We start from the raw sequence: 27,602 nt of genomic DNA, 5'->3' as shown, positions 1-27,602 counted from the left end.
AAAGATCTTGACCTTGGGAGCGCTGGCCATCGGTGGGGGGCTCGGACCCGCGTGTAAAGATGGAGGCGGAGGTGGGGGGGGCCTGGACCCAGGCACAGGCCAATTCGCCTCGGGATGGGCTGGGGGGTCACCAACAGAGCCCCGTGGGGAGCAAGGTGACATCTCCTTGAGCTTTACACCCTCAGGCAAAAAATTCCAGCGTGGCCATTTTCTCTGAGGACATCTCTTGTGCAGATAAGGGGTGTGAGCAGCATCCCCAGGTGTCGTAAACCACGCCTGCCACTCACGTGGCTGCCTGTCGCCCCAGCCACGGCTATCAGGGTGCTCCCAGCCCCGGCCCCCAAAGCCAGGACTTTGTCACAGCTGCAGCCCAGACACACAGCAGCAGGAAGCCAAGGGGACTCTTGACTTCTGATGTGGATGTCTCCCGGCTGGAGGGCAAAGGGCGCCCAGGCGGCGGAGACCAGAGGACCCGCACGGACCCAGGCGTGTGAACCACCCTGGAGGCCCACAGCTCAGGACACCCTCGCGGCAACAGCTTTGCACCCCAAGCTTCCTGCCACGCGCCAGACCCAGACGCAGGTGGCAGCACTTTTGGAGTCAGGGTCTCTGCGCCCTGGGGCTTCTGTCCCCAGGGACCTGTGCTGCTTCTCACCAGCAAGTGATGATTTCGTGCCTTTGGGACGTGGTGTCCTTGTCACAGAGGACAGTCCAGTCCTTTCTGGGCTCTGTTGTAGGACGAAAGCCAGACTCCTGCAAGGAAGGTGGGTTAGATGCTTCCTCCTAAGCCAGATGGAAACAAAAGGGAAGGGTGTCATTTATGTTCTTTATTTTAGGTTTCTGGCCAGGCCAGCAGGAAGTAGGGATCTGAAGACACTGCACCCCGGCCTTACACCCCTCAGCCCACAGGGTCTCCGGGCACCAGGGCAAGTCTCCAGCCAGACCTGCCACCACTGGGGGCAGGCGGGGTGGTCCTTGAGCATGAAAACCAGTGGCCAAAGCTCGGGGAGCAGGGAGTGCAAGCAGAGCAAGGGCGGAAGCAGCGGGGGAGGGCAGGGCGCTGCCCTTGCTGGAAGGCGAGTGCATCAACCGTGAGAAAAGACGGAGCAGAGACTAAACGCTCGGCGGGGAGTTGGACGGAGAAGTTCAAGTCTGTCTCAGAAGATAGAGAGAAAGGAGAGGAGAGGAGAGAGGACCATGCGGGGACAGGGTGAGGGCGTCAGAGTGGGAGGTGGGCAGGACCACACCGGCTGGGGCTGGGGGGGGGGGAAGACGAGCTTCCCTCAAGGCACAGCACTGCGGGGAGGGAGCCGGTCCTGAGCGTCGGCCCAGCAGGCCACCTGGCCGCTCCTGATGGTGGATGTCACTATCCACGGCACAGGCAGTCCCCAGAGGAATCGGGGTCAAAGTCACATGTGGCGAAGCATGAGTCCCCCCGACAGAAGACACGGGATTCTAGACGGGGTGACGGGAGAGCCCGGGGAGCCTGCGTCTCAGGAGCAGCAGGTCGGGAGCTGGAGCGCGAGCAGAGCAGCAGACAGTCCTCGACTTCGGGCGAAAGGAGAGGTTGTAGGGAGACGGCACGGAGATACGTGCCAGCCCACGGCTGCGGTGCGTGGAGCCGTTCCGCGTGACTGGCCCTGCATCTTGATGGAAACACGGGGACTCAGGGAGCAAGCGTGAGAGGGGCAGGTTGCCCACACCTGGGATGCTCACATCACAGCTCTGTCCCCCCCGGCCCCTGCGTGTAGCAAAGCCGAAGCCAGGAACCACCGGGAACGTGCTGCCTTCACGGGCTGGGGGACACAGTCTGTGTTCCCAGGTCATTGGAGTGGGAAACCCTAAAGAATCAACCCCGAACTCCTGCAACGAATACGCGATGAGAGCAAGACTGCAGGATAGAGCCAGGGGCTCCCCTGTAAACCAGCCGTGAGCGGATGGCGCCTGCAAGGGAAGACGCCACACCTTTTACAACGGTGCACGCAGAGAACCACGCTTCAGCCTAAATCCAGCGAAACACATGCAGAACCTACGGGAGACTTCTAAACTTGGACGAAAGAAACTGAAGACGATTTAAATAAATGGAGAGAAAGTGTACATTCATGCCTGTGAAGCCTCAATACGGTCAAGACAGCAGTTCTTTCCCACATAATCCATGCGTACAAAGCGATTCCACCCCCGAATCCCAGCAAGTTATTTAAGCGAATGTCAAGAGACTGATTCTCAAATTTGTACGGAGAAGAGACCCAAGACCCAGACTAGCCATGGCCACGTCAAGGGGACCAGGTCAGAGGAGGAGACACCGCCTGACCCTGCACCTGCTGTGGAGCTACGGTCACAGGGACGGCGCGGGGTCGGAAAGAAAGACGGCGGCCCGCGGCAGAGCAGAGAGCCGGCCCCGGCGGTTGGGTCACTCATCTCCCGTAAAGGAGCCGAGGCAGAGCGTGGGGCAGAGACGGTCTCTTCGACAGACGCCGCCGCCTCGCCCGACGTCCAGGCGCGGAGCACGGGCCTGACACGCACCTCCCCCTCCCCGGGTCAACCCCAAATGGGCCAGGGACCTGAAGAAAATTGCAAAACCAGGAGGTCGCGGAAGATAAGATCAGAGGAACCTGGATGACCTCGGCTTTGGCGATGACTTTTTAGATGTGATACCAAAAGTATGAGCAGTGAAAGAAAGAATTGATAAGCTGGGGTCAGAAGTGTCTGTAAAAGCCGCTTCCCAGAGGATGAGGAGACGAGTCACATTGGGGGGGAAAGTATTTGCCGACAATATTCGTATCTGATAACGACTGTCATCCAACATATGCAAAGAGCTCTTACCACTCCATGAGGACAGAACAAACAACCTCCTTTGAAAAACGGGCCCCAAGTCAACAGACACCTCACCAAAGAAGATGTGCAGACAGGAGCTGGAACGCGGAGTGCTCGCACCGCACCTCGTGCCTTCGGGGAACAGCACACCTGCCGCCCCAAGGATCCTTACGTCCAGGCAGCGACGGCCCCACTGGTGGTGCAGCTGTGGCGCTACAGGGACCCCGTGGGAGTGCAGACCCCTCACGGCCTCTCCAGAAGACAGACCGAAACTAAACACACTCTTAGCACACGACCCAGCAATCACACTCCTTCGTGCCCAAATGAGTCCAAAACTTGTGTCCACACAAACCCCTGTGCACGGATGATCACGGCGGCGGCATTCGTCACTGCCCACACCTGAAGCAGCCAAGAATCCTTCAGCAGGGGAGGATAAAGGAACCGTGGTCCAGCCAGACGGCGGGCGCTCACGCCGTGCTTCAAAGAAACGTGGAGTCAAACCCATGAAAAGACATGGAGAAACCTAAATGCCTGTTGCTAAGCGAGGGGACCCCTGGGAAAAAGCTCCAGACTGCAGACTGTGTGATTCCAATTCCACAATATTCTGCAAAAGACAACACTGTGGCAACAGAGAGACCAGTGGCCACCAGAGGGCTATGGGCCAGGAATGGATAGGTGGTGCCCGGGGGTTTCAGGCAGGGACACTACTGTGACAGATACGTGTCATTAGACACCTGTCCACACTCACAGGTTGCACCACAGCAAGGGCGAGCTTCAAGGTCGACCATGGACTTCAGTTAGTGATAAGGCATCGGTGGTGACAAATGAGGTGGTGGGCGAGGGCAGGGAGCTCTCTTAGTCTATCAATCTACAACTGTAGTAAAAACATTCAGTCTATTAATTAAAAAAAAAGTCCCTCCCTCTGCGGCTGCAGGGGGTGCTCCTCTGGAGGGCGTGCCTTGTGCCGGGGCGAGGCCTTGGAGGGCCAGGACTGGACGGAGATGAGGCATTGGAGGAGGAGAGGGGACAAGGGCAGTCTGAGAAACCGCCCGCTGCTCACCCCGAGGGACAACCTGCTGCCCTCGGCCTGCAGATTTCTGCCAACGTGACCAACTGGCAGGATCCTCCTGTGCTGCCACCAGGGCACGTCTGCACCAGAATTTCGCCAAAGGAAGTCCCGCTTTCTAACTGCAAAGAGTGTCGTTGCCACTGACCAGAACAGGGAGGGGCCTCCCCACAACAAGTTCGTATCTGATAACGGGAGGCGGGGTGAGGGGCAGAAACGTTCAGAAACCAGCTCCGGCCACACGGTCCCTGGACGGTGGGGCCTGGGCGCTCCCTTCTCAACCCCCCGCGCCTCAGTTCCTCAGAGTCCGCTGAGACCTGGGCGACGTGGCGGGAGAGGCCCTCCCTGGGCGCAAATCGCCTACACAGCAGCCCCTGCGGAGCCCCTGCGGACACGTGGCGCTCCAAGCAGGGGGGGTCGGGCAGGGCTCCACCCAAGCTGGGGCCGCGTGCCCTCCCCGCTCCCCGCTCCCTGCCGCCCCCGCGCAGCGCCCCCCCCCCCCCGCGCGATCCCCCCCCCGCCCCTCCCCGCGCGGTCCCCCCCGCGCCCCACCCCCCATGTCCCCTCCCCCTGCGCAGCCCCACCGACCCCACCCCCCGCACGCCCACCCCAAGAGGCGTGAGCGGACCCCTGTCTCGTCTAATGTACTCCAGCCAGGCCGGTGCTCAGGCTGAGGACTGAGCAGGGCCCTGGGGCTCCTGCAGGTGGGGCCAGAACGCGAGGGTCCCACGCAGCCCAGGGCGACCTGCCCCCAGATGCCGGATGCCACCCCGTGGGCGGGAGGTTGGGCTCAGGCCTCTGGAGACCAGCAGTCCTGGCGGTGGCCCTGGACCCCGAGATCCTGCCCAGGCAGCACCGGGCTTGGGCAGGCGCCCCTCCTATCTGGGCACTAGACTGCTTTCCCCGTCACTTTTGCTCTTGAGCACCAGAGCGAAACTCAGACCACAAGGGGACCAGGGTTAGCGATGGGAAGTCTGCGGCCAGTTCCCTGGGTCAGGGCCCCCAAGGCAAGGCGGGGGTCTGGAGGGCGCAGGACAAAGTCCCTTGGTCTCTGTCCACTGCACCAGCTAGAGGGCGTCAGGGCCCCAGGGCTCTGGGCTGGGGGCCGCTTTCCCCACCCCGAGCCTGTGGCCGCAGGTTGCGAGGGCGAAGAGAGCAGGTCCTTGTGTCTGGGCAGCCTGCCTCTGGGCCTGCCAGGGCCGGCCATGGGGGTGCCCCAAGGAAGCAGGGGGTGCCTCAGGCCCCGGAACGCGAGCCAGGGGCAGGGCTCAGGGCCGAGGGTGTCTAGCCGTCAGAATGTTCTTGGTTTTTATCAAGGTAACGAGTAAGGAATTTTTTTTTTTTTTTTGTCTTTTTGCCATTTCTTGGGCTGCTCCCACGGCATATGGAGGTTCCCAGGCTAGGGGTCCAATCGGAGCTGTAGCCGCCAGCCTACGCCAGAGCCACAGCAACGCGGGATCTGAGCCGCATCTGCGACCTACACCACAGCTCATGGCAACACCGGATCGTTAACCCACTGAGCAAGGGCAGGGACCGAACCTGCAACCTCATGGTTCCTAGTCGGATTCGTTAACCACTGCGCCACGACGGGAACTCCACGAGTAGGGAATTTTGACAGCAGAGGTTCGATCCCAGAGCCCTCTCAGAAACCTGAACCAGCCCCCTTTTCCAGGGTATCCCCTGGGGGGGGGCGTCTCGGGGAGGGTGCGCTGGGCCTGCCTGGTGCCCATACGGGTCGAGTGTGCACAGGCTCCCGCCTCACACCCTGACTCCGGATCCCGCCTCTGTTCACTGATTCTATTTTTAAATGACCGTCAGATGATCCTGCCCCCCGATCTCAGCAACACTGTCCTAGAGACCCCAGCACTGGGCCACCTAGCAGCCAGGGTCTGAGGTACACCTGCTTGGGGCCAGCACCAGGTCACTCCTCACAGGCCTGGCCAGTGGTGTGCAACACCCTCTCCAGCTGGCACTGGCACCCACCATGATGAGGCCGAGACGTCATCCCACCCCAAGGACAGGTGGGGTCTGGGAGGCTGCAGGTAACAGGTGTGTGGGGGCGGGACTGCCCACTCCCCTCCTTACTCAGCATGGAGGACACGAGCCCCTGCCTTTGCTCGTGCCCACCAGGTCTACCACCCACCCCAGATGCGGTGACGGTCGTTACCGTGGGACTGTCTTGGCATTTTCGTTTTTGTTCAGCTACTGTTTGTCGATCTCTTACTCAGGCCAGGAGCCATGCATGGTAATGACAACGTCCCCAGCATGTCCCCCAGTCACCTTCTAAGCACCTGTTTACGTCCCCACCTGAGGGAGATGCGAAGCTTGCCCTGTCCCTCTTGAGGAGGCTGAGGTGTCACAGGGGACAGTAGCTTGCCCACGGACAAGGCCATCAGAGGTCCTCTTGGACGCAGTGACAGACCAGGCAGAAGCCAGGCTGTGGGAGGCTCTGCAGAGTCCTCGATTTCTGAGGGTGCAGGCAGACAGTGGTGTGGCCAGGAGCCTGGCCTGGCAGTGCCTGCCCAGGACAGGGACCGTCCCTTCCCCGCCGTGGTCCATGCTGCTTGGGCAGACTCACGAGCACGGGCCTGGCCCCGGCCTCAGCCCAGCAGCTCCAACGCGGGTCATTGGGCCAACCCCCAGGAGCTGATGAAGGTCTGAGGCTGGAGACTGCACACCCCGGGGTTCCGGGGCAGTGGGTGCCCCTCCGCATTCTCAGCCGAGGAGCAGGACGAAGATTTTGCTGCCCGCAGAGGTAGAGGGGGCAGCGGTCATGGGGAGGCTCTCGGGCATGTCCTGCTCGGGTCCTGAGTGACCGCTGGTGCTGCGTGGGGCGACGCCACCTTCCAGGAGCGCGTCCTCCCAGCTGACCTTCGTGACGTAGCAGTGCTGATGAGCAAGCCTGTCCCAGGGTGCCTGGTGCCTTCTCAAGCTGGAAAGGCCTCTGGACCCCAGGACACAGCTCTCCTTCCCCGTCTGCAGGCTCTTCCCGGCCACTCCCCTGGGCGTCTCGCCAGCTGATGCTCCCTCAGCCTGTGGGGGCGGGGGGGGGGTTGCCCACCAGAGTCCTCGCCGGACACCCGGCCCAAGAGCCTGTGCGCCTCACCCATGCCTCACCGGTCCCGGCAGTGGATGCTGGCATTCCAGAGGCACGTGGGTGGCAGATCTTAACACCACAGGTGAAACCCCAACCTGCGGAACCAGCATGCAGGGCCGAGCACATGTGTGCACACGCGGGGGCCTGTGCGGGGGCCTGGCACGTAGGGTCCACACCCCACTGGCAGGCGCAGAAGGGGGTGAGCTGTGCCACGCACCCAGCGGGAGCCGGTCAGGTTCCAGGAAGGCAGGCTGGGGAGGCCGCAGGCTGTGTCCACTGCACCCCAGCGTCTAGGGCTGGTCAAATCCAAGGAGAAAGGGAGCCCTGTGGGCTGGAGGTTTCCCGCCCTTCGCATTGTTCCGAAGCTGCTGGAAATGGGCATTTCCGGCTTTCACGTCCTGCCTCCCCAGCTAAGAACTCAACACCGCCTGGACTTTGGTCCGAAGCCTCCGCAGGTGGTGGGTTCATTGCAGCCTTTCTGATTCACCCTGGAGGAAGCGGCCAACCCGTCCCCCCCCCCCCCACGAGCAATGGGTGGGCCCTAGAGGACCCTGGTCTGCCCTCAGCCCCAGAGGCAGAGGTCCAGGCTCTTGGGACACCCCCCCAGGACTGACCAGAGCCGTGACTGGGCATGAAGCAGAGGGTCACCTCAGAGGACCCGGCTCAACGCCCCCCAGATACACACCCTCCAGCCTGTCCCGTGCCCACCATCCAGCCCTAACCACCATCACTGTGGCTCATGTGGCCCTGACACCCCGTACGCCAGGGTCCCTGGGTGGCACCTCCACCCAGGCCGCCCCCGCCCCCCCGGCTTCCCGCTTGGGCTGCCCCCCTTCGCCGTGGTCCCTCTCAACTGCCCCCCACATGGGAAGCCTGCACCTTGGCCGCCATCTGACCCTGCAGCCTGGACTCTGACCCCTGTGTCCAGGAAACCCAGGGGCCCTCCTTTCTAGAGCCGAGGAGTGAACAGCTGGGTTACAGCTGTGGACATGAGACGCAGCCACGGCTCCAAGGAAGGAGCCCAGGCACACCTGGCAGGACCGCAGGACCCTGGGACAATGGCGGCACAGATGCCAGAGCAGAACCGCCTGGCTGGGCCCTCAGCACGGCCGCCTCGTCCCACCGGGGCCTTCAGAGTCCCTGGAGGGCAGAGCCTGAACCCCAGGTCCGATCCTAGAGCAGCTGTGCGCTGTGTGTCTGGCTTCTTTGTCATGGACGAGTTTACGGGAAGAATCTTGTAAAACCAAAGGCATTTTGTCAACATTACAAGTTGCTCCGGGGCAGCTCGGCTCAGAGGTTGGGGTCTTATCTGACCGGAGGGGTCAGGTGTGCCCTGTAGCCCCACTTCCCTCCCTTGGCTGCTCCTCCAACACTCCCGCATGTGGCCACCTCAGGGTCTTTGCATGGGGGTCCGGACCCTGGAAGTGCCCCCTGACCCACAGGGCTTGCCCCTCCCCAGCTGTGCTGCTCCCTCCTCGCTGCTCTGCTCCAACCTCACGTCCTGCGGGCTCGCCTGCCCCCAGGGAGGACACGCTCCCAGCCCTGGGGGATGTTCTGCTGGGAGCTGGCCGTGTCCTGGGGGCCTGTAGCAGAGCCAGACGCTACACCAGTGTGCAGAGCTGTGGCTACTAAAAGTCAAGCATTTTTGGCTGCATTAATCAAATAAACCCGATGTTTAAACGTGCATGTCATCACTGTGTGGCGGATACTGCGCTGCCTGGGACCCGAGTCCAGGCTCCCTCCAGGAGGCTCTGGTGCTGAGACCAGCGAGCCGGGACCCACGGATCCGCTCTGCTCTGTCTTGCTCCCCAAGGCAGGACTGGGTGTGAATGGGCTGAATTTCAGCTTGAGGTGGAGCTGCTTCAGGCCTGGCCTCTCTGCCGCCCCCAGGCCAGCGTGGCAGCTCTGGGCCTGGCGCGCCCAGCGCGGCTCTGTGTGGGGCAAGCGCTGCCCCCAGCAGCCCGGCCTCCCACGGGGCTCGGGGCTGAGGCACCTCATCTCCCACAGGGTGTGGTCACCGGGCGGGCCCCTCCTGGGAGGCCATGTGGCAATTTGGGGACAGCATTTGGCGAGGGAGCTTCGGAGCCCCTTCTGGGGCGGCATCAGATGAAGCTCGCTGGGTCTTATTCCTGCCCCTGCTTCTGGGTGGGTCCCTGTGTGTGCCCAGGGCGGGCGGGCCTCAAGCAGATGCTGCCCCCGCCTCGGCAGAGCTGACCTGGTTGAGCCAAAAGACCTCAGTGTTGAGGGGCGACCTCAGGCTCGGGGTGGGCTGGGGGCTTCCAAGCTCAGATTAGGCGGGGAGGGATGCTGGTGGGTAGGGCTCCCCCCTGCACCAGCGGCCGAGTCTGGGCTTCAGCGGGAAGGCAGAGCTCGCGGCAGCCATGCACGAGGGGGGACCTCCCTGCCCCCTGTGCCCGCTGCGTCCCAGGCCTCTGCTGCCCCACCAGCCCTCCGCCGGACCCCACCACTAACAGTGTACCCTCCCCGCTCCGCCCCAGCGCACGGGCCCTGGAGCTCAAACCCTGACTCCGATGGGCCCTGTAGGCGGGGCTGGGTGGGGAGGGGCCTCTGCAGGTGGCTGGGCTTCCCCAGCACCCGCCCTGCCCTGTCCTGCCCTGGGCAGACAGAGGGGACTTCGAGGTGTAAAGGCGGATGGCGACGGGCTGGAAGGGGAGCTGTGAGGTCAGAGGGTGGGGCTGGATAGGAGCCAGGGTGCCGGCACGGGGTGGCCAGAGAGCTGCCCCAGCTCATGCCAGGGGCACACCTGGGTGGCCTAGGAGTGTCCTGACCCAGGGGCTGGGGCCCCCAGCTGAGCCGGCCTCTGCCCAGGTAGGGCACCAGTCACTCCAGGTGCCAGCGCAGAGTGCTGGGGAGGCAGACTCTGCCCAGACCGTGGGGCCAGGCAGGTCCCCAGGCCCAGCAGGGGCAGAGCTGGAAGAGTCCGTTCTGCCAGGGGAGGAGAGCCTAGGAGAGCCGGCCCTGACCTTGTCCTCGGCACAGAGCCCCCCGCACCCGCGCTGCTGCACGGTGGTGGTAAAACTTGCTGTCAAGGGGCTCAGACACCGGGAAGGAATAAACCAGGAGGCTGACTGCGCCCCAGCTCGTGAGAGCCCAGGTAGGGGTGACCTTCGGCCACTCAGAGGGCCGGCCCCCCGCCCAGCTCCGACAGGGACTTGCAGGCCTGGGCACATGGCCGTGACCCGCCTGGACGCCTTCCAGGTGGAAAGCTCCCTGGGGAGTCCCTCCTGCAGAGCAGGCAGGACCAGCGCCATCACTGCCTCCCAACCTTTGTCCCCTCCCTCAGGAACCCGGCTCGGGCGCCTTGGCCCCAGGAGCCGGTGGCTCATTTTATAGCTGGCGGCTCATTCTCCCACAGGCAGTTCCTGAGACTTTACACCTTCGGCATGGCTGTCCCTCCCACAGGGACTCGGGAGAATTGGTTCCAGGCCTTGGCTGATAAGTCTTGATTCTGGTCCTGCCAGGCCCGAGGGCCCCCTGGGCACACGGGCGGGTCTACACCTGGGAGGACGGGGCCCGCCAGGGACGCCGCTGCTCACTCTGCCTCCCTAGGTCACCCTTGTCCTGCAGACCGTCTCATGTCCTCCAGGGGTGGAAGGACAATTCAGTGGGCTGGGTGGAGGGTGCCCAGAGCCCACAGGGAGGAGGGATGGGCTGGATGTTGGCTGGGGGTCAGGGTCCTGGGACCAGAGCCCGTGAAATAGAAGCCACTGGGAGGTAAATACTGTCCCCACGTGACCCCCCTGCTGGGGAGAACGATGCAGGGCAGACACCCAGCTGTATGTGGGAGGAATCCACCAGCGCAGCAGGTGTCTCACAGAAGCCTGGGGGTCTGTGCCCCTCCCCCGGGGCAGGGCCTGGGGCCAGACTGCAATCACGCTGAGCAGGCAAGAAGCCAAGTTGGGGTCCAGGGCCTGGAGAGCAGTCTGAGCGGATAAGGCAGCTGCCCACACATCAGAACAGAGCGGGACCCCAGGGCCGAGCTCCAGCTGGGGCACAGCTGGGAAAAGGGACTTTGCATCTCCACGAGCTGAGCGGCTGTCGTCTCTGCAGCCCCGGGACTTGGGGGGCAAAGCAGTTAAGGTGTGACGACACTTGGTCCCCAAGCCCCACCTCCTCCCGGGGCTGCCTGGGGGCCACTCAGGCTCCTGCTGGTTAGGAAAGTCCCCCACCCGTGAGTCTCTTCCCAAGACTGGGTGAAGAGGGAGCTGGCGACTGCATCCTAGGGGAGCACTCTCGAAAGCCCCAGGGCCATGGGGGAGGGGCCGGGGTCTCAGAGGACCAGCTGCTGGGCATGACCAAGCCACCTGCCACCGCCCAAGCCACCCTCAAAGTCCAGGTGGGCCCGTCAGGCTCTGGGGTTTCCCAGGGTGTTTCCGCCAGAGGGTGGGGGCAGCCTCCACTCTCCTAGGGGGTGGGGGGCTGATCTCAGGGAAGGGAGGAGGGAGAGAGAGGGAGAGGGAGAGGGAGAGAGAGGAGTCTTCCAACTTCCCTCTTCCTCCAGGAGCACCTGCCCTGGTCACCGTGCCACCTCCAGGGGCCCTCCCCAGGCTGCATGACGTCACGACCGCTGTGGGGCCAACATGGCCCACTGAGCTGGTGCTGTGGCCTCCAGGGTGGAGGCTGGAGGATAGAGGATGGGACGAGGGGGAGGGAGTCCAGCCTGGTCCAAGGCCCAGCCTGACCCTGGCGTGGGCGGCTGCAGACTCGAGACCCCCTGCTCTGGGGCAGCCCATGGTCACCCAGGGTCTTCACACGTAGGGGCAGACACGGCCACTGTAGGATGGCCCTAGGGTTGCCCCCTGCTGGAGAGCCGCTCCCTGGCCTCTCAGCCCCCTCTTCCCCTTCCAAGAATCCTATAGACGCAGCCACAAGCAGACAGGGACTGGGCTCCGGGCTCGGCAGCCGCCCCTGCCCCTCATCTCTGTCCGAGGCGCAGGGAGACATCCTCTAGAGCCACTTGCTGGCTTGGAGGTGGGGCCCCTGGGCTCCAGGTGGGTCCCTGGAGGTGCTGGGTGCGGGTTGGCAGGCCCCAAGGTGGAGGGAGAAGGAGACGCTGCGGGCTGGTTGGGCCAGGATGGGTTGGAAGGGGTGGGGTCTCCAGAGGGAAGGGCCTAGAGCTGGGTCTCGGGAAGCCCAAGCTGGGCCCCTGGAGGGCCGCGGGGACTTGGGCAGGGCCAGTGCGGTGGACTCCAGGGCTCAGGGTGAGGCTGGGAGGGGCTTGCCACGGGGAGGCTCTAAGATGGGGAGACCGTGTCTGTCTGCAGTTGATGGGGAGACCCCAGGGCCCGAACAGCAGGAGCCTCCTAGCCCAGGGCAGCCTGGCCGGAGGGCAAGTGGGGCAAGCCTGCTCAGCCCCATGGCTGCCCTCCGGGGTCCTTGCCATGTTCCCTCAGAGCCCCGCCCAGGCCTCCACCGCCGGCCTTTTACCCCTCCCACGGGGCCAGCCACCCCAGGATGACACCAGCGAGGGACATGGGGCATGGGGCTTTTTAAATGGCGAGTCAAGTGCCTGCAGGAAGACCCAAGCTATACTGATCCGGGCCTGCCCGGAGCCGGTTGGAGCAGCAGCGGCTGCAGCCCCCAGGAGTCCCCTCAGGACAAGTCCAAGTGCTCTGAGACTTGGGGCAGGGCTCTCCCGGGGGAGCGGCAGATGCGACTTCCAGGGGCGGGCCCCACATCTGGCCAGGGCTGGGCCTGCACAGAGCACACACGGTCACCCCAGCTCCCAGGCGTGGACCCCCAGAGTGTCACAGGTCCACCCTGCACCGAAGAGAGAGACAGAGGGGACCCCGCCCTGCCCTGGACCCCGGCCAGCTCCCAGGGGAGCCTTGGGGGGCGGGGGGACTGGACCTGCCCTGTAACCGACCAGGAGAAAGTGGCCTGTGTCAGTGACCCCCCCCCCCACAGCAGAGGCGTGGGGGTGGGGACACAGCGTGTGACAGCCCATCTCAGTGCTCAAGTTTCACTCCTGACATCACGACCCCACAAGGAAGCTGGGGGCTGGAGGGTGGATTGAGCAGAGACCAGACAGGCAGGACCAAGGAGCTAAGCAGACACAGAGGAAAAGGCATGGGGGTGGGGGCAGGGATGGAGAGCCTTTAAAATCAGGACGAAGGGAGGGACTTAGCCGAGGGTCGTTGGCATAGCAGGTGGTGGCGAAGGGAAAACAAGCTATGACCAAACCCCCAAAGTCCTGCAGCCACCTCTCCCCAAGCCTGTCTGTCCCCTCTTTGCCAGGCCCGTCCCCATTCCCAAACCACTGCTGGCCCATCCCTGTCCCTGCTCTTCCGTGGGAAGGAGGGGGGCTGTTCCTCAGAGCCCCCCTCCCCCCAGCAGGGCCTGCCCCGGATCCACCTACTGCTTACGAGTCCCCCCCCACCCCCCGGCACCAAGACCCTCCCAGAGCTGAGCGGCACGCAGCCGCTTTGGTCCTCGTTGGCTCACGAGAGAGCTGACCTTCCTGTCACCTTGCCGGGAGTCACCTGCCAGTCCCACTTCGCTGGCTCACTGGGGCAAGTTAAGAGAAGAGAAATCCACCTGACAGACCAGGATTTTAGAAAGAGAAGCATCGTCAAGGGGAAACTTGCTCCTATAAATAGGATTTTATTGGTTTAATCTTGAGTGGCCCCGTTCTCCTTTCTGCACTGGGGACGGCGCTCCAGCCCTCAAAGGCAAGAACATTGCTCCCTCAGGCATTAACAGCCCCGACCAGCCCGACCGACGGAAACCGCGACTGCAGCAGCCCCGGCACAGGGCAGCCGCGAGCACTGCCAGCCTGGATGGGGCAGAAGGGCAGGGAACGCGGAGCCCTGGGGAGCCTGGAGCGCGGGGCCTCGGAGGCTGCGCCCGCCCATCCGGGACAGGTAACCCTCAGCCACCAGCACGGCCGCTACGGGCCCGGCCAGGCTCGCAGTCCCCGAGCCTCCCCCTGCGCGACTCAAGCGCCCGGATCCCCGGGCTGGCCACGGCGCTCCTCCACCGACGCGGGACGCCGCCAGAGCTTGGGAAGAAAGCTGCGCGGGAGCCCGGCTCTGTCCCCCAGGGGCGCAGATGGGAACCTGCAGACCCTGCGGGAGGAGGGGAAGTTGCTGCAGGGCCGGAACCCCGCGCCCACCGAGCCCCAGGCCGCTTACCGATCTTGGCCAAGCTGGCCACCAGGATCCAGAGCGCAATGATGTACGGGTCCTGGACGTGGTGCCATCTGAAGGTGACCACCTGGAAGCCCTGGACGTCCCCGTGCGCGTCACCAGGCACTTCCTCCGTGCCCTGTGCCTGAGGCAGCTCGCCCAGCGCCAGCAGCGCCAGCAGCAGCCCCCAGGCGGGCCGCGGGGCCCGGCACCCCGACATCGCAGCCACTACTCAGCGCCTGGTCCGGATGATCATGTCGAGAGAGCCCTGCTGTGCTCGGCCGGCCGTGTGGCACCGGCGGGACCGGCGTTGGCGGCGCGGAGCCGAGCGAGCTCTGGGTGCGGGCTGCCGTCCCGTCCCCGCCCGCCGGGGTGGCCTTTAATCCGGCGGCCCCCTCCCGCCCCGGGGCGGAGCCTTCCCGCCCGCGCCGCGCATACGAGCGCAGACGGAGTCGCATGCCCTCGGCACGCCCGCCTGGGCCTGGCCGGCCTCCTCGACCTCCACCCCCACTGGCCTGCGCCTTCCCCGCCTGCCCGGCGCTGTCCCTCCGCCCTCTCCTGGATGGCTGGCTGGAGGGGGCAGGCCTGGCCACTGCCTCCCTCGGGGTGGAGCGCAGCGGGGAGGGGCGTGGGGGTGGGAGGCTGGGGCCCCTCGGTGGCCTTCGCGGGCTCCTGAGTTGCCTGGGGCCACTGTGGGCGCACCCAGGAGGAGGCCTCCTTATCAAGGGTGGGGCGGGGCTGCCCAGACCCCACGAGCCCGCGAAGGGTCAGAAGCCGCCGGGCCTTAAGCCTCCTGCCGCATCGTCAACTGAAACCTGCGTTTCTCAACAGCATCCGCATGTCAGACACCAGCCGCCCCCGAACCTTGGGTGGTCAGAATCCAGGCCCTTCTGCCCTTCCAGGCCCTGGTTGTCCCTGGTCCTTCCATAAGGGACCCCTCCTCTCTGACCTCAGCACCCCCAGGCCCATGAGGCACATGGCTGCACCCCCAGAGCCCAAGACCCTGCCCGACATGCAGCGCGCCCAGGAGATGCAGGCTGGCTGGGCCGGTGGCTGGGGGGTCCAGTGGGGGCCTTTTCTTCCTGAGTCCATGCTGAGGTCCCAGGGGACTTGAGCAGTGTGACTGTTCCCGGGGCTTTGTCTCCCCAGTTTCTGGCTGATGGGAGGGGGTGGGGTGGCCGTTGGTGCTCTCCTGGGAACACCGGTTTAAGTCCTGCTCCACTGGGCGGTGGCTGGGTGGCTGAGCTCTGAGCGGTGGGTGAAGCTGGTGACCTTCGGGGAAGGTGCTCCAAGGGCTTCTGTCTTCGCCGAGGGTCCTTCGAGAACTTTCAGGGCCTTTGCTGGGGGAGTAGGTCAGACACAAGGGTTGTTGTGACCATGGGGGTGGGGGCTACACTGGGACGAGCACAGGGTCTGGCACAAAGCACCCAGCGCCAGGCGCGTGGCCATGCAGCGGCTGTGGGCACGTCCCCAAATCCATCCTCAGCCCTGGAGACAGAGGCAGCCGAACGAGGCTCCCCCCCGGCCCAACACACACCCGGCTCCTCTCTCAGTCTCTAGGAAGAGTGGGCCTTGCCTTCCATGGGAAGGCCACATTCCCACCAGCAGGGTGTGAGCCGCGGGCCCAGTGACCCTCAGTCCCGTCCCCTCGAGGGTGTCCAGCGAGAGCCTACCTTAAGGACTCAGGGCAGTGCTCCTGAGAGGGGCTGCGGCCGGCTGTTCCCAGGGCAGGAGCGCAGAGTGCTGTCCTGCAGCCTCAGGGATTCAGGAGGAACGCTGCCGCCTTTGTTGGCCACTGGACAGTGTGCTAAGGAGGTGACCACAGGGTGCCCAAGGACGGGGAAGGGACGCGAGCCCCGGAAAAGGCACAAGTGAGCGTGAGAGGTGACCTTGCGGGCAGGTGCAACTCAGCTGGGAAGTGCGGCTGCTTGGCTGGTGTGTGGGCCTGACCACGTGGCGGTGAGACGGTGGCCTCCTATTCAGTGTAGGGGTTCCGGGTGCGCACTGACTCAAGCCTCCTGACGCCCACGCCCCTGCTGGCCCTGCCACTCACCCCGTGTGGACGGGGGCCCTGGGTGGGCGGGCAGCCTCCTCCTCCTCACCTCTGCCCAGGCTGTGGCGCCCTCACTCCGGGCTGCCATCCACGTCGATCAGACCGAAGAACAGTGCCCCAGAGTTCGGCCCAGCCCTCAAGGCTCTGAGGCAAAGTGCCCGGAAGGCTGGTGCTGGTGCCTCTGCTCCCTCCTCCCTGCTGTGGCCTGGATCCCTGGGGCCTGCCTGCACACACACGGTCTCACTCTGTTGTGCTTCTGCAGACACACACATGCACACACACACACGTACGTGGCCTGGATCCCTGGGGTCTGCCTGCACACACGTGGTCTTGAGCTTGAGCTTCCAGAACGAAGCACCACAGGCTGGGCAGCTGGAACAACAGACCCCACTTTCTCGTGAGCAGGAGGCTGCCAGTGCAGGACTGAAGCTTGGCAAGGCTTGGGGCTGGTGAGAGCTCCTGCCAGGCTGTGCCCTCGTGCGGTCTTTCCTCAGAGGGCAGAGGGGGGGCTCTGCCTCTTCATACGAGGCCCCAACCCCAAGGGCCAGGGTCTCACCCTCAGACCCATTTCACCCTGATGGCCTCCTAGTGACACCATCTCCAAATGCCGTCTCAGTGGGAGTTAGGGCTTCAGCACAGGCGTTTGGGGGACGCCCTGGAGGAGCCACGACCATACGACATAATCGAAGACGTTAAAATAATGCAGGTAGCCGGTCCGAGCCCTGCGCTTCCAAGTTACGACAATAAAAATGAGAAACAGTGCATCTAATTCATCACGATAATTTGTTTTTTTCTTTTTAGGGCCAAACCTGAGGCATGGGGAAGGTCCCGGGCTAGGGATTGAGTCTAATCCTATGCCACCGCCACAGCAGCCCTGAACCTGAGCTGCATCTATGACCTAAGCCGCAGCTCGCAGCAACGCCAGATCCCTAACCCACCGAGCGAGGCCGGAGAACGAACCCACATCCTCACAGATACTAGTCGGGTCCTTAACCCACCAAGCCACCAGGGGAACTCCCCATCATAGTGATTGTGATTGTGAATTTCACTCACATGGTTTATGAAAGCTAGTGAACAAAGAGGCGAAGGCTCGCTGCTTTTGCTGGCAAGACGCATGGGGCAGAGAGAGCCATCACCCTAAGTCATGGGAGGCCCTCGTCACCCCCACACACCTGAGTGGTTACACGCCAGCTCTGATTAACTCCCAGTAACTCCTGAACCCCTTGTTCCGTCTGCTGAGCCCCTGTGTGCCAGGGCCTGTGCAGGTGATGGCTCTTCTGGGAGCTGTTCAGAATCACTGTAATTGAATACGTTTTCTTGTTCGGTGGAGGGACTAAAATTGTGTTTCGCAGACAAACTGGGAGTCCAGCTGCTCTGAGGTCTGCCTGTCGGGCGTTGAGGCCTCAGGGGAGCCTGGAGCCTTTGGCCTGAGGCCGAGCTTGTGGGGAGGGACCGTTTGGCTACTCCAGTGCCACCCGGTCCCCCCTGCCCCAGGAACACCCACTGCAGGTCAGAGTCGCACCCCCAGCGCTGTCCCACCCCCGGGGTGGCCAGGCCAGAGGTCCAAAGCGGGGTCCCGGGGGTCACAGGCTGTGCCGCAGAGTCTCAGGCCCTGACGGTCTCGGGGCAATGCACGCTCAGGACTCTGGGGGCTGGGCTGGCTGCAGACCCCGACATCAAGGTCGGGGAGTAGGCCCATCCTCCCCACCCGTCTGTGGGGACACCGGAGACCCTTCCTGACCCCACTGGCCGGAAGCCCCCGCACCCTCCAGGCACTGAAGTCACCCTGACCCCTGCCAGTCTTCGCCGTTCCCTTGGCAGGACCCCCACTCTCCAGGCCCTGACCCCTCCCCACAGGGTCTTAGCTCCCCCTTTTTGGAGACAAGACCCTCATGATGGGAGAGGCCCCTACCCCAGAGTACTCCCTAACATCCTGAGCTGCCCCCTTGCCGGGACTACTCAGGATCCAAGGTCCCCTCCCAAAAGCAGCCCTGGGACCTCCACCTGCAGCCCACGCTCCTGGCACTGAGATCCCCTTAAAACCCCTCGGGTGGAGGCGTGTTGGACCCTGTGTCCCATGACCAGCCCTCCCGGGCCCCAGGCCTGGCCCAGTGCCTGGGAACCCCCCACCCCCAGACACAGCTGGACCCTCCTAAACCCACGGCGCCCAGAACCAGCCTGGCTTCTGGACTTGCCAGCAACCGTGGCTGGACAGACTGGGAAGAAGCCAACGACCCTCGACAGAGGCAGAAAGGACAAGACAGACACAAAGGAAAACTCTTAGCAAACTTAGGAACAAGCAAGTTTGATTAGCTGACCTGCTAACAGTGCCTGCGGACACGGAACTGAGGAGACACGGGGGCCTGTCCCTGAGGTCGGGACTTGTCAAGGGCTTCGTCCCCACTGTGTGTGCGGAGGCCCCGGCGCCCGGGACGGGGATGAAGGGTGGAAGCATAGAAATGGGACGAGAAGGGACGAAGGGCTTTTCTCAGCAGGTAAGACTCTTGCCTATAGGCCACGGCCCAAAGGGCTTAGCAAACGATTAGAATTAATGAGAATTAGGTGAGCAAAGGCTGCAAAATCAGCTCCAGTTTTCTGTTTGTGTCTTTCAGGGCCGCACCCGCGGCATGTGGAGGTTCCCAGGCTGGGGATCTAATGGGCGCTCCAGCCGCCAGCCGGCACCAGAGCCACAGCCACACAGGATCTGAGCTGTGTCTGCGACCTTCACCACGGCTCACGGCAACGCCGGATCCTCAACCCACTGAGCGAGGCCAGGGATCGAACCTGAGTCCTCATGGATACTAGTAGGGTCCTCGACTAGCTGAGCACAGTGGGAACTCCTCAGCTCCAGCTTTATATGTGGCGACAAACTTTTCAGAAAATGAAAGTTAATTAAAAAGTGCTATTTACCCAGTATCAAAAATATGAAATACCTAAGGAAAAAATCTAACATAAGGAGTGCAAGACGCCATAAGAGAATTCGCCAGTGAAGCATCTTGGCCTAGACTTTTCTAGGAGGAAAAGCTTGAAATTAAAAGTTTAATTTCTTTAATAAATTAAGGCTCTTTAGACTTCTGTTTCTCTTGTGTCCATTAGTAAATTGGTACATTGAATTCTCGAGAATCTTGCCCCCTTCATCAAAAATGTCTTGTTTATCGATGCAAACCTGGTTGGTCGCAGCCTGGCTAAGACCCTCTCCGGGTCGGTGAGACTCTGCTGTGATGTGTTCCGCTCTGCACGCTCATGTGGGTCGTTTTGTTTTCTTCTTGTTAGTGATCGATTCTGCTGCAGGTTCCCCAGCAGCATGAAGCTTCTCACAGAATCAGACTCTGGTCCTGCTGAATTTATGGCGGGTCTGGCTCCGGTTTCATACATGTATCGTCTCCTTTCTGCTTCCTTTGATTTTGTTTGAAAGCCTTTTTTTTTTTTTTTTTTTTTGGTCTTTTTAGGGCCACACCCACCGCACATGGAGGTTCCCAGGCTAGGAGTCAAATCAGAGCTGCCGTCGCCGGCCTACACCACAACCACAGCAACGCCAGCTTCCAGCCCTGTCTGCGATCTACACCACAGTTCATTGCAACACCGGATCCTTAACCCACTGAACGAGGCCAGGGATCGAACCTGCGTTCTCATGGATGCTGGTCAGTTTGCTTTCCGCTGGGTCACCACGGGAACTCCAGTTTGATATTCTTTTTCTACCTTCTTGAATTGGAAGCTGAGGGCCTTGATTCTCAGTGTTTCTCCTTTTTAAAAATGATTTTTCAATTAAAAAAAAAAACCAACCCAGAAAGCTCTCTCCGAAAATGGCTTTCCTACATTCCAGTTGACTTAATATGTTGCATTTTCTTTATCAGTTCAAAATATTTTCTGATTTCCAGTGTAATATCCTCTCTGACATGCTTTACTTAAGTGTGTCACTTAGATGGCGCTTGCTTAATTTCCAAACACTTGGAGGGGTTTCCTATTATTTTTCTGAAATTGGGATCTAATGTGATTCCACCATTACTCTGCAGTTTCCGCCCTTCTACACGGGTTAAAACCTGCCTTGTGGATTAGAATTGGGGCTGTTTCGGTAACTGTTCTGTGTGCTTTGATGAGACTGTGGTTTCTGCAGTTGAAGAGTCCATTTGGTCCGATTAGTTCATTGCATCGTTCCAAATCTATGTTCATTTCAGTAACTGAAAGGAAGGTTAAAATCTTCCAGTGTGTGGGCGTTTTCTCTCTCATTTCAGTCCTACAGCCTTTGCTTTCCACGATTTTTGATGTGCTGTAAGGCTGCTGTGTCCGCAGGCTGGGCTGGCTCTGACATGTGGGGAGTAACCCTTCTTTCTCCAAATGCCTCTGGTCTCAGGTCCCCACTGATGTGCGTGTAACCACGCATTTTTTTTTTTTTTTTTTTGCGATTGTAAGGAGTACCGTTGTCCATTCTTTTGCGTCCAACCTGTGTCTTTCTATATAAAGTGCATTTTTTGGTTTGCTCACCATGTCTGACAAGGGTTTTGTTGATGCATCTATTCTCAAGCAGCAACAGGCCAATGGCCTCGGGGCGGTGTCGTGCAGTGGGCAGACGTGTGTCACCTACAGCGCCTGCCAGGGTCCAGGATCCCTATTCTTTTTTTTTTTTTTTTTTTTTTGTCTTTTTGCCATTTCTTGGGCCGCTCCCGCAACATATGGGGGTTCCCAGGCTAGGGGTCGAATCAGAGCTGCAGCCGCTGGCCTACGCCACAGCCATAGCAACACGGGATCCGAGCAACCTACACCACAGCTCACGGCAACGCCAGATCCTGAACCCACTGAGCAAGGCCAGGGATCGAACCCGCAACCTCGTGGTTCCGCGTCGGATTCGTTAACCACGGCGCCACGACGGGACCTCCCAGGATCCCTCTCCTACCACCTGCTCAGACTGAGCTCAGAGGCCTCTGTGGGCTCAGATGTTCTCGTCTGCCTTTGAGGCCCAGTTCATCTTCCCAGGAGATCTGTTTCTGTTCTCTTCCCTTCAGCAAAGATTTGCTGGGACCACTAGGTCCTGCGCGCAGCAGTGACGCCCGACCGCCCGGTCCAGGCGTGGGAAGTGACCTCATGCATAAAAGTCAGAGCAGCACGAATGAGCCCTGGAGACGGAGAGCAAGTGCCATCCAGGTAGCTGCGGCCGCACGGATCCTCCGAGTCCCTGTGGGCGCCTCTACCCTGCTGCGCTCCACGTCACTGTTCATGCAGGATTTGGCTGTCGTTGGTGTCCCTGGGGCTTCTCACAGGTGAGTGATCCTCCATCCCCCCTCCAGGCCCAAAGGCCCCCTGCGTCCTGATGATGCAGGGACGCTGGGCAGAGCCCTTGGGGCTGCCCCGGTGGTGGACTTGCCCATTTTCCAGAGACTGGCTCTGGGCCCGGCTCCCAGTCCTGCCAGGCAGCCCCTCTGGGAGCACCCATCCAGCCCCACAGACAGTGTGGCAGCCCTTACAGCCAACCCCAGGGCCAACCCCAGGGCTGCATGAGGCTGGGGACCCTGGCAGACAGTGTGACAGCCCTTACAGCCAACCCCAGGGCTGCATGAAGCTGGGGACCCTGGAAGCAGCGGCTGGGGGTCCTCCCTGCCTGCGTTGGTGACCAGCGGGCCCCCTCGGCTCCCGTCCTCCAGGGAGGACGATGGATGTGAGTCCCGGGGCCAAGGGACCTGCCCACTGTGGGTGGATGGGCACTCGGAAGGGGGTGCTCCCTCTCCCGTTGTCCCCTGGCCGAATCCTGCTGGTCACTGCGGGGACCAGGGCTGGACCCTAGTCGCCATTGCACCTGCCTCCAAGCCTCTTCACTCCGGCTCTGTGGACTTGATTGAAGGAGGAAGAAACTGCTGATGAGGCACGTGGGTACCAACCGCAGCTCTCCTGGGGGCTCAGACACTCCTTGAGCCTCGACCTTCTGCGCTTCCACTGGAGACAGGAGGGCCTGGGAGCCCCGGCGATTTCTTCTCAGAGGCCTCATGTGGAGATGAAGTTCTGGGTCGCTGGCCCGGACCACCTCCCAGACCCCCGCCTGCCTTGGGCAGGATCTTATCCGTGTGGGTGAGACTATTTCCCCGAGTGGCTGCACAGACGCAAACACCCAGAGGCCTGGTCTGCACCCCGTGCTGGGCACCGTGTCAGGTCCCTGTCCCCGAAACTGGCAGTGACCTGGGCAGGCGCGCCTCGGCCCCCTCGGGGCTGCTGGCGTGACACGCAGCGCAATGGCACTGCGGGGGGAGCCACGGAGCCCAGGGCACTGGAGGTGCGCCAGGACCCCTTGGGTCTGAAAACCACACGCTCCCAGCCCCACCCGCAGCCCCACCTCACCGGCGATCAATAGTATCAGGCCAGGCCCAGAGCAAATACTCACCTGGAAGGCCAGGTGACAATAGGTGGCCGAGGGAGAGAGGGGTGGCCGGGCTTTGTCTGAGGCTGCGGTTGTGTGCAGAGGACTTAGGCTCTGGAGCCTGGGAGCCGTGCCGCCCCGTGTGCATTGTGCTCCCAGAGAGACCGTCCCACCGGAGCCCAGGGCCTCCTGGGTGAACCCCATTCGGGGGGAGGAGCGTTGTGAGCGCATCCACTCCCGACGCAGTCCCTTCAGAAGACGCCGCAGAGGTTTCCTGGGGGCGGGGAGCGGGGGGCATTAGGCTCTGACCACGGGCTGCGAGCCGGGCCTCGAACACACACTCTTGCATGTGCCTTTCATCCTCCTTCTTCTTTTTCTTCCCTTTCAGGGCCATACCTGCAGCACATGGAGGTTCCCAGGCTGGGGTTGAATCCGAGCTGCATCTGCCGCCTATACCACGGCTCAGGTCACGCCGGATCCTTAACCCAGTGAGCATAGCCAGGGGTGGAACCTGCATCCTCATGGATACTAGTCAGGTTCTTAACCCCCTGGGCCGCACCGACTACCCGCCCCCCTTATCCTCATTCTTAAGTATGAGCAAGTCTGGCTGGCAGGCTACAGATTTACAGAGAATCAGAGGCCTGGACATATGCCCTGAATTCCTGAACCCCCGAAGATGCTGGGGAGGCAGGGGCAGGGGTCCCTTGGAGGCGGGTGTTCCTGCAGCGGTGTGGGGGTCCCACCCGACCTGGGGCAGCTTCAGAACCTGGGTAGGTGGGCTCCGTGCTGGCCGGAGGCAGGCGCAGCTGAGGGCGGGACTGGCTCTGGGGCCTGTCACCAGGGGACTGTCTCCATTTAGGAAGCCACCACCGCCCCCGCTCCTGTGGGGGGTGCTCAGCTGGCCCAGGCCATGGTCTGATGGGCTCTGGTCGAGATGCGCAGGCAGAGCCCATGAGCGGAGGTGGGGTCGCGACCCCCTACAGGGAGAGTGTCTCCCACTCCTCTCATCCCCAAGCCCCGGTCAAGGGCTCGGACCAGCTCTGGGGTTGCCCAAATCCAAAGGCAGGAGCATGGAACCGGCTTCCTGGAGGACGGTGTGCGGCCCCCGGCGGGACAGAGTGGCTCACCTGGTGATGGAAAGTTTTCAGGGGAAGGCGCATTCCTTCCTCCTAGAGGCCGGGGGAGCAGAACCCTCATTTGCACACATTAGCCTTTCAGATGGCGCCACTGCTCATGCAAGACCTGCTTGGCACAGAGCGGCTCTGGGGGACTCGATGCCTGCACGGCCATGCCGGGCACCTGCAGCGGCTCCACCGGCCCCCACAGCCTCCTCCCCCGAGGCCTCCTCAGAAGGACCACAGGGAGGACAAAGTCTCGGCTGCTAGGGGTCAGGCGAGGCTCACCGCGGGGGTGCCATACTCTCTGGCCCAATGCTTCTGCTGGCGCTTTGGTAGCAGAGGTGACCCTCCCAGGCTCAGTGAGGGCTCTGGACACGCTGTGCCTGTGCTGTCCCGCGTGACCTCACAGAGCCTGGAACCCCTGCTTCAGGTGGGGCTGGCTTGGCTTGGGGCATCAGCTGCGTCTGGGCAGCTGGCAGACCCCAGTGCAGGCGCCACTCTCCCACCCAGCCCGTCCCAGGGCCACCCCCGGACCTCCCAGCTCCTGCCCTGTGTGAGGCCATGAGAGGCAGGCCTTCTGTCTGGTGCTGCAGGGCAGTGGCCGCCCTCTCGGCCGGGTGTCTGCGATGCAGTCCTGCTGACACAGGCCACATGCTGGTTGAGGGGCAGCCAGTGCTGGCCCAGACGTGCCTGAGCACAGCTGTGTTCAGACCCCCCCCAAGAAACACCCCAAACAGAAACAAAGACCCTGCGGACACTGGGCGAAGAGGACCCGAAGCCCGGTCCCTAAAGACGCTGGCTTTGCCCGGGAGGTTGCAGGGTCTCCTCGGCAGGGGTGGAACCAGAGGCAGGGCCGATTAGCCACACGAGTGCTGGTCTCCAGGCTCTCAGGAGCCCCTGGCCTTGGCCCTGGCCGGGCCCCTGCCCTCTCAGGGACATGGAAGCGAGGGTGCGGGTCAGCCAGGCCCTGAGCCGGCTCAGCCGATCTGCCTGGGCCCCCAGCGCCTCTCCCACTGTCCTGAGCAAGGGCTGCAGCCGCAGGGCCTTGAGGCTGTGTGTGAGGACCACTGTGGCTGGTGTCCCCCCGGGCACTGTGTGCAGGAGGCTCCCCTTCCGCTGTCCCCTCCCCTTAGGGTAGAGGCATTCAGGGCACACTGACCCTTGCGGCACTGGCTCCCTCACCCGGGCCTCTCCGCGACACCTCTCACCTGCCCCACAGCCAGGGGACGCTTCAGAGCTAGGCTTTGCCGAGATAAGCCTTTGTCCCCGAGGGCAGCAAGCCCTCTGCCCGCTCCCGCAGTGGACACCATCGCGGCCCGTGGGAGCCAGCCGCGGGGTGCCGCCGCGCCCGCATGTGCTCTGCCTGCATTCAGCTACCCGCTCAAGGCACTGGGTTTGCCGGCACCTCTGCATGCCAAGCTCGCAGGACACCTGTGCTTTCGTGTGAAGTCAGGGAGCGTGGCTGGGTGTGTGGCCTTTCTGTGCCTGTTTCCCCGTCTGTAAAATGGGGGCGAAGCAGATTGGCGGGGGTGGGGGGGGGGATGAAGAGCTTCCCCTCCCTTTTGCAGAAGGGAGCCAGGCCCAGAAGTCCCGGGTTTGCCCCAGGCTATGTGACTGAGGGCGGCCTGTCCCCTGGGACCCTCTGGGCAGAAACCAATGCCACCTGGGCTGAGACTCTCACAGGCCAAGGTCAGTCAGGGGAGCAGAACGACGTGAGCCCGTCACCCTGAGGAGCCACCTCGTGTTGCAACTGGGACTCCTGGGGTCGTGGGCCCCTCCTGAGTGCAGCTGTGCCCCTCTGGCCTCCATCCCCTGCCCGGGAGGATGTGCCCCAACCTGGTTACGCCCCGGGCCCCATCGTCACGCACCCTCCTGCCCCGGAGCCAGCTCCTAGCCCCCGCCCGGCCGGGTAGCAAGGGCTCCAGTGGGATGGGCCGTCCTGGGCTGGTCCTGGTGGGGCTGAGGTCAATTGGGGGCTGTTTATATCGGACATAAACCAGGACTTCTTTCCAGAAATAGGAGTCGTCAGGTTTATTGAGTGTAATTCTGAAGAAGAAGTGGGAAAATAGCACCATCTGAGTCACCGTTTAGTGGCCCCGGAGAGGGCGTGGAAGGGCCACTCCCCACAGCCGGGCAGCCCCCTGGGCCGGGCCGGCCAGGCCAGCAGGGCACAGAGGTTTGGGGTGAAGACAGTATGTAAATTCAAGGTTTTCCTCCCCAGGTCAAATGTGCTTCCTTGACCGGCTCCCACCGAGCCCAGGTCTCTGGACGCTGCCAGCTTTGGACGTTGGCAGCCCGAAGCTGAGATGCTCAACTAGCCCGGCTGCCAGGAAATGCCAGCTGCAAGATGAGATTTCAGGAATAATATTTTCCAAAATCAATCTCTCCTGCCCCTGCGTTTCAGCTTGTGAAAACAAGGGTGTTTTTCTTGGATGCAGCCCGGGGTCCCTCCACAGAACAGCCAGGTCGGGCCCCTCCCGCTGGCTCCCCCTCCGCAGGCCAGCCCGGCTGCTTGCCGCCGGCCGGACTGCCTGATAGAAAGCGGCGACGCTCGTCACCTCCTCCCTCATGCGGAAGTGCCACCTCAGGGACTCTGCGACCCCGACAGCTGAGCCAGTGCGTGGCGGCACCAGCTCACCTGTGCAGACTGTCGGCAGCACCTCGGGGCCTGCGAGGTGTCCTCGGGGTGGGACTCAGGTGTCCTTTACAAACGCTGAGGGCGTTTATGAAAAAGCACCCGAAGGACCCAGGATGCCCTCCCATGTGCACCGCCACCGCACGGCGAGGCCTGGACTCTGTTTTCAGGCTGCAGCACTGGCTGCCCCGGGCTCCCGGCTGGGGACAGGGGCGGCCCTCCCAGCTCAGCTGCAGTTGAATATGCTCATTGTTCTGCCTTGAGCTTCCCTGTTTAGAGACTGGGAGTTACACACACAGAGACAAGAGCAGCCACTCGCCCGCAGTGCCTCCCAAGCTCATTCGACCCTCGTGGGACCCGGCACACAGGGCAGCCTCTGCACACGTCCTGATCCCACTGTAAAGCAAGGAAGCGGAAGGCTTCGGTGCATCTCCAAATCCCGCGGCCTGGAGCCTGGCCCCTCGAGCCCCTCAGGCCCCTGACATGCTCCCCGAGGGGCGGCAGGGGCGGGTGGCCTGGGCAAGCTGCAGGGCCCCGGAGTCCCAGCCCGGTACTGGCTGGAGTGCCCTTGGGGAGGGACTTGGCTTCTCTGTGCCTGCACCCCCGGCTGTCAGATGGGGCGGCAGCCTCACTGAACAAGGTGTGGGGAACCCTCTGTGCTGCGCAGGAGAAAGGGGTTCCTGTGGGTGCCCACGGCCACCTGCGATGCTTCCGGGAAAGCCACTGCCCAGGCGTGGGGCTGGCACACAGCTTGGCCGGGGGGCGGCTTGCCCTGCTGAGCGGGGCTGCCAGGGGGTGCTTACCTGCAGAAGGAGGTGCTAACAGTAGTTGGCTTAGGAAGGTGCCAGACGCCCTGGGGAGCATGTTCTGCTAGGGGGCCATGTGCCACTCACTGAGGCTGTCTCCCCGTCCCTCGCACACCTGCCCAGCTCTGCCCAGAGCCACCGGAGGGGGAACAGAGGGCCAGGACGGCAGGCCTGGCGGTGAGGGTGTGGCTGGTGGGAGCGACCAGGAATCCTCGATGGGCAGGCAGAGCGTCAGCCAGCAGTTCCGGCAGACACACCGGGAACCTTGGCTGGAACGCTGCTCAGCCTCGTCCGTCCAGTGGGTAGTGTCGCCTCTGCAAGTGCCAGGTCTCCTGCTGAGCCACCCCTGAGTTGTCCGCACAGAGTGCTGGGGGGTGAGGACGGACTTGCTGGAGGAGGTGGCCTGTGTGCTCCTGTGGGGCTGGCCCGGCGGGCGCTTAAATACATGCTGGGGAGCTCAGCAGCTTTTCACCAAGGCCTCGAAGGAGCGGAGGCACGGCCTGGGCTGTGTGTGACAGTCAC

At 62.6% G+C, this 27,602-nt stretch overlaps 1 protein-coding gene and 1 long non-coding RNA gene across 8 annotated transcripts in view; one reads left to right on the top strand and one right to left on the bottom strand.

The window, feature by feature from the left end:
* The window catches only part of SLC9A3 (solute carrier family 9 member A3), a 78,590-nt gene that overhangs the window by 22,791 nt on the left and 28,197 nt on the right, over positions 1–27,602 (bottom strand). For 6 of the 7 annotated variants that reach the window (XR_014830861.1, XM_085001772.1, XM_085001773.1 and 3 more), the window contains exon 1: positions 14,132–14,480. The exons of the other annotated variant lie outside the window; for it this stretch is intronic. Coding sequence is in view for 5 of the 6 variants with exons in the window: in XM_085001772.1 (XP_084857898.1) it covers positions 14,132–14,345 (214 nt within the window). In the remaining variant the exon portion in view is untranslated. Of the gene's footprint in view, positions 1–14,131; positions 14,481–27,602 lie in introns of those variants that run through there. 7 annotated transcript variants of the gene reach the window in all.
* Positions 13,389–26,020, top strand: LOC146395722 (uncharacterized). The gene is made up of 4 exons (XR_014830862.1): positions 13,389–18,673; positions 21,179–21,433; positions 22,012–22,235; positions 25,861–26,020. It is a non-coding gene; the product is annotated as an uncharacterized LOC146395722 (long non-coding RNA).

The sequence above is a fragment of the Sus scrofa genome, chromosome 16, assembly GCF_054392235.1.
Source record: "Sus scrofa isolate SSC_HxYL_T2T_F1_AM1 chromosome 16, Sscrofa_HxYL_maternal_Yorkshire_Landrace_v2.0, whole genome shotgun sequence".
NCBI classification, from domain to species: Eukaryota; Metazoa; Chordata; class Mammalia; order Artiodactyla; family Suidae; genus Sus; species Sus scrofa.
Note: the sequence above shows the minus strand (reverse complement) of the source record. Positions and strands in the feature narration are given on the sequence as shown.